Genomic DNA, 12,442 nt, shown 5'->3' with positions numbered 1-12,442 from the left:
TGTCTGAAAATTTTAGACCAGACCAGGCTAAGGTGAACTTTCTACGCAAATGTACAGTTGCCAACAACATATGTGTGGCCACATAAGCCAGAAGATGGGAGTATTTCTGCAATTTTTGTGTTTTCTTCTGGTTTTGAAGTTACAATACAGAATGGCAGAGTGTGGTCTGTTCCTGAACATGACAAACTGAGGAAGATATAGTTGTACAGAGATATGCACAAATCTTATTGACAGTCAGTCACAATGCCACCAACCTCCCTCCCACACCAGCAAACCCTTTTTTTTTCTCTTTTGTGTCATTTTTTCATGTTATGGAAACAGCTTACAAACATAAGGTAATACATGTATTGACAAGTTGTTAAGATTAAAAGAAATATGTTAAGACTTTTTATTTTATTTTTTAATTTACTGATTTAAGCTTTTTTGTACCTCAAGACATACTCATTTTCATCATATGGATAAACAAAAATTGCTGGTTTGATGTTTGTACATTAGTTTGAATAGAATTGTTTCTTGTAACATTCTTAACACGCATGCAAAATGTGAAGCAAATCCATCAAATAGTTTTTGAGTTAGAGCTGTTTTAAGTAACAGCTTGTGACATCACTTTTTCCATCGCACAAATTAAGGAAAACCCCATTTTTAAAGGCCAATTATTCATTTGTAAATCAAGTCAACTGTACAGAAAAAAATAAGCAAAATCACTGTTTTATGGGGTCCAAATCATAGATTTCAGCTGTTTCCAATGTATAGTTTTTGTGTGGCTGTCCTCCAAAAATGCCTTATCAGGAAACTGGCATTTTTGTCAAATTTGAGGGTCTGTAAAATAGAAACTTTCTGTGTAATGGATTTGTTTTTTCTTTTTTATATGTTATGTACTCCTGAAAAGTAATAAGATGGGGCTGCTGTGCTAATGATTATGCTGTTCAGGTATCACTGAACTTGAGGAAAATCTAAATTTACCAAGTTCGTCATGACATGTCATCTTAAAAAGGCGATATCTCAGAAACTAAGAAAGGTAGAGACTTCATTCTTTTCGTGTTTTGCCTATTTTTTAAAGGTTTTTTAAAATTTTATTATTATTATTTTTAATATCAAATGTATCACAAATCTTTTTTTCTATTTTAAAATTTTGACTGCCGGTACCTACTAACATCCAAGCATTCACTGCCGACATGTGATCAGGAAATAAAAGCATGTTTCATCATGGAAATCAGATTATCCAATATTGCCAAGTCCCTTCTTTTCCCTGATTTTCAGTTTACCCGATTTTACCCCTTTCCCCACAATGTAAGCCTAAGTTGATGACAAAGAAACAAATAAAGAAATTAACATTCAAGGTACTAACCTTGGCTCCTCTTTTTTCATGCCATGCACAATGGCTGTGAGAATCTCATTGCTCTGTGGCTGCAGAATCTCTGGTTCCTAGGGGGGAAAAAGCCTCATGAAATCAGATTTGGAATACAATCCAAACAAAGATAGGCGACTAAGTGAAGGAATAAACATTATGTTCTAATACTTCAATTCCTATGCAGGACTGCGAAATAAAAAAAAATCATGCCAGCTGAAATCTGTTATCTTTTGTCAATGTGAGAGCAGCTATATTCTATTCATTTTACAAATGACAAATTCTTTTTTTTTTTTTTTTTTTTTTTAAAAGGAAAAATATATCAAAAGTCATATTAAACATTTGCAAATTGTACAAAAGTATTTTTGTTAGTGTCAAAAACAAACACCCCCCTCCCCCTCCAACACCAAACCCACACAGACCAAAAAGCAAAAAAAAAATTTACTACTAGCAAATGCAAGAGTTCAGATCCACAGTATCAAAATGGGTGGGTTTAATACCATGTTTGCAACTAACTGTCAACTGAAATCATGAGCCGTTTGTTAAAAACAAATAACTGTAACAAAATTCACTTAATACTTCTTATATCTATTATGTAATGGGAAAGTTTTTAAAGAGAAAGTGCAGCACATTCATATCTGACTTAAAACAAAAAACAGAAGAAGAAAATGGGCACTCCTTTTCAACAAACCAACAGGTACAGGACTCACAATATCCTGACAGATATAACCAATCGCTTCCAGTGTGGATTCTTTCATCATCTCTGTAGACGAGGGGTTCGTGACGTTCCGCAATAAACATTGGACAAGCTCTGGCCACAGTCCATGTGGCAGTTCAGCACATGCCACACAGGCCACACACTGGGCTGCAGAACTGGGGCGCATTGTCTCTGAGCCAAGACTCTCCAGTATCTGCTCAGACAGTCAAAAAAAGAGTTTTCACTTTCAGTAACAACTGGAAACACTACACTTTATATCCACTACACTAAAAATTCACTTGTGGAAAAAATAAACAACAAAAAGTCACACTACAGAACACATTCTAAAACTCACCCCTAATAAGTAAAACCATCCAATATTTTTCTTCTGTTTTAAGCGGGTAGGGGAGGGAGGGGGCAGAGGGGGAGAGGGCTGATGTTATTGTTTGTTAATAACACTGGTTGAACACCCAATTATGCTTCCACAAGGAGTATGAGTCAATGACTAATTAGACAATGAAAAAACATTCTTGACATAGATTTCAAGAAATCCACTTGCTTCATCCCTCTATAGTATTGGTTGACAAATTATTTTTGACTGGTTGCAATACTGATCTTGGCATGCTGCACAGAAAAATATAAAATGGTAACATACACTTTAAATGTATCGCCTGCTCTTATTTGATGACACATTCCCAATCCTTTACAGATTTTGACTATAAAAAGAAAAAAAAAAAGAAATCCTGAATGCATTTCCCTCTCTACAAGACACAGACTGTTTTGAATTATGTTCTGTTTTTTTTCTACATCAAACTCAAAATCAAAAGTTTACAAATTTAGTTACCCAAACTCACATTTTGCTTGATGTGATTCCTGACTTCATCTGGGAACTGCAGCCATCGTTGCTGATGAAGTGCTCGCACACTGAGGTCTTTGGAGTAGATTGCATTTTTGAGCTGAAGGCCAGCCTGTGTCCGGGCCACTGCGCTGTTGCCTCCATGCTTCAAGATGTCTGACAAAGATTTCAGCAGATCCGGCTGGATAGAAAGGAAAAAGACATTATGAGCCATAATTACTTTTTCGTTTTCTCTCCCTTCTCTTTTGAGCACATGGTGTGACTATGAGGACAGCACCTGCCAGAGCTGTTAATGTTACCTTTCTAAATTCTAATGCTGGAATCTCTTAGTCTTTCTTGAGCCTTTCACTTCTGACCATAGATCTGCATGAACAGTACAGCTACTCATTTAAATACGCTTACTTCCTTGCAAATGGTGACTGCCTTGATGCATGCTTGAAGCAATATCTAAGCACGTTTTGGCTTAATCAGATAATGCCCATACTTGAACAAGACCACCTTGCTGACCCAAGAATAAGCTAACACATGTGGCACATATCAGCAGTATGTATTATTCATGTTATATTGAAATTGTTGATACTGAAATTGTTGGTACCCCTCAATCATGGACACTAACATTAACAAGGGCAGTCTGAGATTCAAATTCACTTCTGAATGTGAATGCGAGCTTGAAGTTTAACTTACGATGAAGCTCAAACTGACCTATGGGCTGTTCATAGTCTCATGACTGAAATACTACCATTGTACTGAAATCTGATGAAGTCTACATATGTAATGTATACATCTTTTACATGTATGCAAGACATCAAAGCCAGTCACACCACCAAAATTGTGCACAAGGAAAAAATAAATTAACCTAAGTTTTACAGTTTACTTAAACAATTAACAATCAAATATAAAATAAGAATAATTATGTGTACTCACTAAATCTTTTAAAAAAACAAACAAAATCAAACCCAATGATTGAATGGATAAATGACTAAGTTTGCAGACATTACCTGACCAACTCTAGCATGAACTTTGATTTTGTCATGTTCTTTATCTGTCCGATCAACATTTTTATGTGACACATCAAGCAGTTCACCATGGTCTCAGATAGTATAATACATTTGTACAATATTTTGTCAAACAATAATCTGAAGCAAAGTTAAAAAAAAAAAATGTTGTCATTAATTTGTTTAAATGTTAAATGTCAAAGCTAATCATAGCACTGCAGCAGGATCAGATGGCATACCACCAGAAGCCCTGAAAGCAGATATTGAGACATCGACTGACATGTTGCACCCATTGCTAGTGAAGATTTGGGAGACAGAAGCAGTACCACAAGACTGGAAGAAAGGCTACATCGTTAAACTTCCAAAGAACGGCGACCTGTCATCATGCAGCAATTGGAGAGGGATTACGCTTCTGTCAATACCTGGAAAAGTGCTGACAAGAATCATCTTGGACAGGCTGAAGACCGCCTTAGACAAGACCCTGCGAGATGAACAGGCAGGCTTCCGTCAAGACAGATCCTGCACGGACCACATTGCCACCATGAGAATTATTATTGAACAGTCCTTGGAGTGGCAGACCTCCCTGTACAGCGTCTTTGTGGACTTCCAGAAGGCGTTCGACAGCGTGGACAGGGAGGTGATATGGAAACTAATGCAGCACTACGGCTTTCCTCTAAAATATATTGCCATCATCCAGCAACTGTATAAGGACGCCACCTGGCAAGTCATACACGACGGAAAGCTGACTGACCCCTTCCAGGTACGAACCGGTGTACGTCAGGGCTGCCTATTGTCTCCGACAATTTTTCTGATGGTGGTGGACTGGATCATGCGGCAATCCACAGCAGGCCAGAAGACCGGCATCCACTGGACCTTCACCAAACAGTTGGAAGACCTCGACTTCGCGGACAACATCAGTCTCCTCTCCCACACGAAACAACACGCACAGGAAAAGTTAGACCGCGTCGCAATAGAGGCAGAGAAGACCGGCCTCAGGATCAACATCGGAAAGACAGAGATCCTGCGCATCAACAACAAGCAGCAAGACCCAGTCCGATTACAGCAGGAAGAGATCAAAGAAGTGGAAAAGTTCACATATCTGGGCAGCATAGCGAGCAAGGATGGTGGAGCAGACGATGACATCAAGAGCCGCATCAATAAAGCGAGACACACCTTCAGAACTCTCCGACCCATCTGGCAATCTTCAGCCCTCTCACTTCACAACAAGATCAGAATATTTAACACCAACGTCAAGTCAGTCATGCTGTACGGCTCAGAGACATGGCGCACTACCAAGACCAACAGGAACAAACTCCAGACATTTGTCAACAGATGCCTGCGCAACATCCTGAACATCAGGTGGCCTGAAATCATCTCAAATGAAGACCGTCTGGGACAGAACCAAACAAGCACCCATAGAAGAAGAAATCAAAAAGAGAAAGTGGGGGTGGATAGGCCACACGTTGCGCAAGTCACCACTCAACATCACTCGCCAGGCACTTGACTGGAACCCCCAAGGCAAACACAAAGTTGGCAGACCCAGGCAGACTTGGAGAAGAAGTACGGACACTGAAGTGAAGGCAGCCGGAATGACGTGGGCCCAGATAGAGGATCGCCCCAAACCGTGTCCGTTGGAGGAGTGCTGTTGCGGCCCTTTGTTCCCGAGCGGAGCTATAGGCATAAGTCAAGTAAGTCAATCATAGCACTGGAAAAAATATGCCTCCATAGTCCATGACAGTCACAAGTTTCTTTTCCTCAATCAAAAATAAAACAAGAAAAATATTTTTCATTAATCTGATGAACACACAAGCACTTGACTTAGTTCTCTCAAATAAAACTAACTTTATTTCATTTCACTGAGATAAGGATGTAACCAGTATAGTTTTATTTGTAAGATAAGAACGTCGAGTGTGTGTTCGTCAGTGTGTATGAACTTGTATGAACTGCCTCTGTGCAGGCACCTTGGAAATTAATCTTAGCTTTTGATTCAAAAACTTTTTCGATGTTGGCTGTGGATCCACGTAAAAAGAATGAGGACAGGTGGTGCGGGAACCATGATCAATCTGTCTGTGAGTGCGTGTCAACGTGTGCCGGTATCATTTTGCGTATGCCGAACTTTACTGTCGCAGTGCCACGGCCATTCCATGCCATTATATTTGATAAGCGAAAGTCGCAAGCCGTGTATCTTAGAACCTGAGTTCACAGTACAAATCACTGATTGTGTTAAGCTTTCAATACTATTATTTAGAGTTTGATCTGTCTGCTGATCAATGAAACATAATTGTCATTCTTCTGGTTGTTGGACGGTCCGTTAGCGCCGCCATCTTTGTTTCTCATGATCATGCCCATGGACAAAATAATCGTCTACTCACAAGATTATGCTGGGCTGCTTGTTCTAAAAACTGCTGAGCTCCTTCCAGTTCTTGCGTATCTGAAAGACAGAACAATGTTAAGCACCAGTTAATGATCGACTGGGAATATTTAAGCATCTAAGTTCCTATCAATAACCGAAACGAAAGAGATGGACGGTAGGCTAACCGGTGTAATGGTTAACCGGCTTGTATGGGAGTCATCCTCACCTGGAGAAGTCGTCTTCTCAAGTATCGTAAGAAGGAGATCCATGACTGCTGACTACCAGGTCCTTTCCAAAAACGAAAATAACTGAAGGTAATCCTCTCCGATGTCTAATTTCGAAGGTCAAGACTTACAACCCATGTGAGCGCGCTAACCCTTCTCCAGTCAGAGATTTCGGGTCAGTTGCTGAGCTCACTGAAAAAGTCGTTGCTCATTGGTTTAAAATGGACAATGCACCAAATCAGACACAATGCTGTGCAAACATAAGTTTAAAGTTAATGTTAATTATTGTTTCAGAATTATAGTTGTGTTTTTAATTATACATTGAAATAATAAATGAAATGCAAGACTTTGGAGTGTTCACGACTATGGTCGAATGTGTTAAAATCACTTAGCTGTATACTATTTATAGCATCTCAGTTGTTGGAATCGAAAGCTCGATTCGGATTTCACGAAATGAGATACACAGATACACTAACAGGAAGATCAAACCTATAGCGACAGGCAGTTGATTAATATTCTGTATACAACAGTGATTGTTGAATACTGACAACAGCATTGCATAATTGAAAGAACTTGTCAGCAAAAACATCATTGGTATACAATCCTTTAACGAAGGGAAGCAATCGTAAATCGTTGAGAAAACATTACAAAAATAAAAATATGTGGAAGTAGTTTCCCTTAGACTAGCCAGATGAATCAAAAGAATTTTTGTCTCCTCACGCCCACGCCTATCTTTCATGCCCCCCCCCCCCTTCTCCCCCCCCCTCCCTCTCTCTCCCTCTCTCCCCCTCTCTCTCTATGTGTCTGTCTGTTTGTATGAGTCTGTATGAATTAGAATCAGAATTTTATTCTATAGCGCAATCAATTTTGATGTCAATTGAACCTCGATAACTTGAGGTCAGTTTATAAGACACGCATATGTGTGTGTGTGTGTGTGTGTGTGTGTGTGTGTGTGTGTGTGTGTGTGTGTGTAAAAAGGAAAGAAAAAAAAGCGCTTCTATTGTCACTGGGGAAAAAGTCCCCTTCCCCCTCTCTCTCAGTCTCAGTCCCCCCCCCCCCTCCATCCTCACACCCCCCTCCCCCGTCTCTCTCTAATATGTTTGAATTGACAAATCGTGTAGAACTGAAATTGTCGCAGTAAATAGATATGTCAAATGTGCTTCAAAAAAACTAAGAGTTGGTGCTTCAGACATTGCCTGTCATCGCAAAAAAAAAAAAAAAAAAAAAAAAAAAAAAAAAAAAAAAAGAAGAAGAAGAAAAAAAGATTTAGTGCAAGAAGAGTTGATACAATGATATATCGCTTGTGTCATGATTGCAAGGAAAGATGAAATTCGCTTCAGTTGTTTAGTTGTCCTGCTATGTATGACCTAAGGATGAAATATGTTCAGCCCAAATATTTTCATAATCCATGAACGAGACTGTACTCTCTAATCTGGCGTTCTACGTTTACAAAGCTATGAAACGACTGAACTGAGTATTGTTACAACTTATGTAATAAAACTGAACAATGGTGTGAAAACCTGTCGTTATCATCATCTGTAATTTTCAAGTTTTTTTTTTTTCCTCTCCAATTATATGCACTTGTGTAATTGTTTTGTGATCAGTCGCCCTCCAGTAAGGGCCTTGGCCTAAACTGAATATCTTTCCCTCTGATTTTTCTTCTCTCTCTCTCTCTCTCTCTCTCTCTCTCTCTCTCTCTCTCTCTTGTTTTACTTACTAGATTTAACTTTCGAGGGTTGGATTTAAAAGAAAAAAAAAAAAAAAAAACCAGAGAAAAAAAGATAGAAAACAACAACAAAAAACAACAGTAACATTGTCTTGCTTATTCTATTACCCTCAGAAAATAAACATTTGTTCGTTTATTCATTCATTCCCCCTCCCTCCATCTCTCCATCCATCCATCCCTCCCCCACCCCCTCTTCCCCCTCCCTCTTTCCTTCCCTTTTCCTGATTCTCCAGATCAGTCGCCCTCGGCTACCGTCAGCGGCGCCGGCGCCAGCAGTGCAGAGAGCCGCCAGCCAACTGAGTTGACTTTTGACTTGATGCTGCCGAGCGTGCAACACCTGTACTGTGCAAAGAATTGACAGACATGACGGAGACAAGAGGTCCAGCTTTTTGGTTCCATTGGCTGGTTCCCGGCATTTTGGCGCGGGCTGTTCAGACGTATATATATATATTTGACCTTGAGGGTGTAGACGCCAATAGGTCGTTAAACTCCAACAAGGATTATATATATATATATATATATATATATATATATATATATATATAATAGTCTGTTATTCAGCCTGCACTGCCTATCTTCATTCTGTTATGAACCACGCGATACAACAGACAGCCGGTCAACAAATTCAGTTTTGTGTGTGTGTGTGTGTGTGTGTGTTGTCTTCAGTTTAACGTCTTTCCACTTGAAGTGATATTAGACGGGGGAAAAAAAAAAAAAAAAAAAAAAAAAACCGTGGGGGTAGGGGCTGTGAGAGGGGGAGGGGTAAAAGTGTGTGTATGTGTGGAGGGTGAATAGGGAGAGACAACGCTAGGAAAAATGGAAACGTTATAAACGCCAACATCAAACAAATACAACATCTATAACAAATGTCCTATAGGACTATGCAGCAAACCTTCTGCAATAACAAATAACATATTGGAATTGTTAATAACACATTCAAAAGAACTTTTGGTGAAGTCTGGCAAAAAACATTTTAGATTCTGACATTCGAATATTACATGGTTGCTAGAAATATGTTCTCCACATATACATCTGACATCTTTGCTGAACTTTGTTACAAAAGCGTTCAGTTTTATCCTGTTTGATAATGTATGAATCTGCCTTAATCTTATTGAATTACTGTATGTATTTGACTGATTGATAGTTCCCGGTTGTTGACCATTAATTACACTATGGTTTAAAGCTTTGCCGTTTTCTTGGTATAATTCTCTGACTTTGTTCCACGATGTTTTTTCTAGTATTCGATAACCCTCTTGTACAGATAGAGGCACATAAAGTTCTATGGTTCCCTGTTCGTTCTTTGCACCTTTTCTTGCAGTCCTGTCAGCCCATTCATTGTAGAGAATACCAAGATGTGAAGGAACCCAGAAAAACGTAATATGTGTTCCTTTCAAGCTTAAAAGATGTAAAATGTGGCTGATTTCTAGTATGATTTTAGATTTGTTCTTACAATTTGGTGAGTTTAAAGCATATAATACAGATTTGGAATCAACGCAAAACAAGACTTGTAGAAGGCAAATTGGAAGATCAAGAATATGATTTAGAGCCATAAGAACAGCAATAAGTTCAGCAGTGAATATTGAACGATTTTTACCAATATAGTATGATCTTTCCGTTTTCAGTTCTGGTATAACGAAAGCTGAACCTGCTTGGCCATTGTCTAATAGTGAGCCATCTGTGTAGATCTGTAAATGATCACGGTATCTATTTTGAAGGTGTACTCGGACTTCCGTTGCCATGATATTCGGATTTTCATTCTTTTTAATGTCAGTATGATTAACATCAAAATGTGCTTTCTTCATCTCCCAGATGGGGTATGGACTTACGGTCTTCTGTGTGTCTACGTCATCTGAATTAATTTTAGATTTTTCGAACAGGTTTGACACAAACGTGCCAATGGGAGTTAAATAAGATATGTTTTTAGCTCTTTGGGGGAAGTTGTTTTCGGATGTAATTTTTACTTCCTCTGATGTATAATTTTCAGTTGTTGAGCTTCTCAGTACGTATTTAGCACATGCGAGGTTTCGGTATTCATCTAAAGGTAGTACTCCTATTTCTTTGTATGTTCCGAGGGTCGATGCATGGAAAGGTACACCAAGGGCAAGTCTATATGCTTTGCAGTCTATGCTTTGAAGTTTCTTTAGCAAATATTTTGGAGCATTGAAAAAGACTTCTTGTCCATAGGATAGTTTGGATCGAATAAGTGATGATGATAAATGTTTCAAAATCGTTGTATCTTGTCCCCAGTATTGTTTACTCACAATTTTGAGTAAGTTTAAAGATTTTCTTGCTTTTGTTAATATATATTCAATATGGCTGTTCCAAGTTAGTTTTGAAGTAAGTATCAATCCTAAAAACTTAACAGTATCTTTATACTGAATTGTCTCATTTTCAATCTTAAATGTTGGTAACTCTTCTGGGTTTGTACCATTGTTAAAAAGCATAATATGTGTTTTTTCTGATGATAATGTGAGACCATTATCAGCAATATATCTATTTAATCTATCTATTTCTCGTTGGTATATTTTCTTGATATAGTTTAAAGCCCTTTTGGATGTATTCCGTTTCATAGTTACATTCATCCACATACATATATCATCTGCGTATTGCACTAGGATCACATCATTTGATAAGTGTTTGGGTAAGTCATTCAACAAGATATTAAATAAAACAGGGGCAATAACAGAACCTTGGGGTAATCCCATGTGAAGAGTTTTAGGATTTGAGTATGTATTCCCGACCCGTACCTGTATACTTCTTTCACTCAGGAAATCTTTGATATAATCATAGAGATGTCCTGAAAAGCCAACAGATTTCAGTTTAAAGAGTAACTTTGCATGCCAAACTTGATCATAGGCTTTCTTCACATCAAAAAAAGTTGCAAGAACGTTTTTCCTTCTAGCGAATTGTTGTTTTACATGTGTTGTAAGTTTTACCAAATTATCAATTGCAGATCTACCTCTCTGAAAGCCCGCTTGGTTAATTGGGATAATCTTATTTTTATGACAATAGTACATCAGCCTTCTCAAAATTATTCTTTCCATTAGTTTACCAGTATGTGATGTTAGTGCAATTGGCCTGTAACTGCTCTTATCTGTTTTGCATTTTCCTTGTTTATGAACTGGTATCACAATAGACTGTTTCCATTGTGCTGGCATTAAACCATCAATCCAACACTTTTGAAAAATGTCAAACAATAAAACAACAAAATTTTCTGGTAAATGTCTCAGCATCTCATTTGAGACTGCATCAAGTCCTACAGATGTTTTCTTTTTAGGGAGGGATACTAATGCTTCTTTAACCTCGTTGAGCGTGAGTGGAGCATTGATGTACTGACTATTATCAGGACATGGATCTGTATAATCACTTTTGCTCTCTTCTTCGGTTCTGTGTTTTCTGTTTTTAAGTGAGAGACCTTCCAATCGCATAGACTCCGAGAACATTTCTACAAATGTTTCTGCCTTCTCTACATTGGACGGGAAATCTTTGTCTTTTATCTTAATAGGACAAGATGGCAAATTTATACCTTCTTTCATTTCATTAAATTTTTTCCATACCTTTTTAGTATCTTTATGATCAGAAATCTCCCTATTACAGAAGGAAGACCAATATTGTCTTTTTGCCTGTGCAATGACCATGTTGCTATGATGATTTGCCTTTTTCTTTTCAATAAGATTCTCTGGTGATTTGTTGCTCAGATAAGTAATAAATTTAGATTTTTTATTATCTACTGCTGCTTCGCAGGCTGGTGTCCACCAAATATTTCCCGAATGCTTGCTTGATTTAAGTGAATTGTATTTTGGAATTGATATGTCGGCAGCTTGTAAAATGGTGTCAGTAAAGAATGAATACAATGTATCTATATCCGCGGTGTTTATGAACTCTGTGTTATAGCTAGCAAGCATACTTTCGAATTTCTCCCAGTTAGCATCTTTATATTTATATCTTGGAACTTTGTCTTTTTGAAATTCTGTAGGTCTTTGAGTTACATTAAAAGTCATGATGATCGGTAAGTGATCACTTCCTAATGTATCTTTATATGTCGTCCATTTACATTCTGGATACAACGTAGGGGATATGAAAGACAGATCTATAGCAGATGCCCTGTGAGTGACAATATCAGGGATTCTGGTAACGCTGCCATCATTTAAAAGGCTCAAGGAGGAATCAACAATATTTTCTACAAAGCGGTTACAAGTAACTGATACACAATCTTTGTCCCAAAAAGGAGAATGGGCGTTAA

General features: G+C 38.2%; 1 protein-coding gene across 2 annotated transcripts in view; it reads right to left on the bottom strand.

The window, feature by feature from the left end:
• The window catches only part of LOC143287833 (importin subunit beta-1-like), a 32,443-nt gene extending 25,802 nt beyond the window's left edge, over positions 1-6,641 (bottom strand). For both annotated transcript variants that reach the window (XM_076596075.1, XM_076596082.1), the window contains exons 1-5: positions 6,476-6,641; positions 6,269-6,327; positions 2,900-3,082; positions 2,059-2,259; positions 1,349-1,425 (exon numbers count right to left, since the gene is read on the bottom strand). In XM_076596075.1, coding sequence (XP_076452190.1) covers positions 1,349-1,425; positions 2,059-2,259; positions 2,900-3,082; positions 6,269-6,327; positions 6,476-6,518 — 563 coding nt within the window. In that variant the 5' untranslated portion in view covers positions 6,519-6,641. The remainder of the gene's footprint in view (positions 1-1,348; positions 1,426-2,058; positions 2,260-2,899; positions 3,083-6,268; positions 6,328-6,475) is intronic.
• Between the last annotated feature and the right edge of the window lie 5,801 nt (positions 6,642-12,442).

Source organism: Babylonia areolata, chromosome 1 (genome assembly GCF_041734735.1).
Source record: "Babylonia areolata isolate BAREFJ2019XMU chromosome 1, ASM4173473v1, whole genome shotgun sequence".
NCBI lineage: Eukaryota > Metazoa > Mollusca > Gastropoda > Neogastropoda > Buccinidae > Babylonia > Babylonia areolata.
The sequence above is the reverse complement of the archived record's forward strand: the minus strand, read 5'-3'. Positions and strand labels throughout refer to the sequence as shown.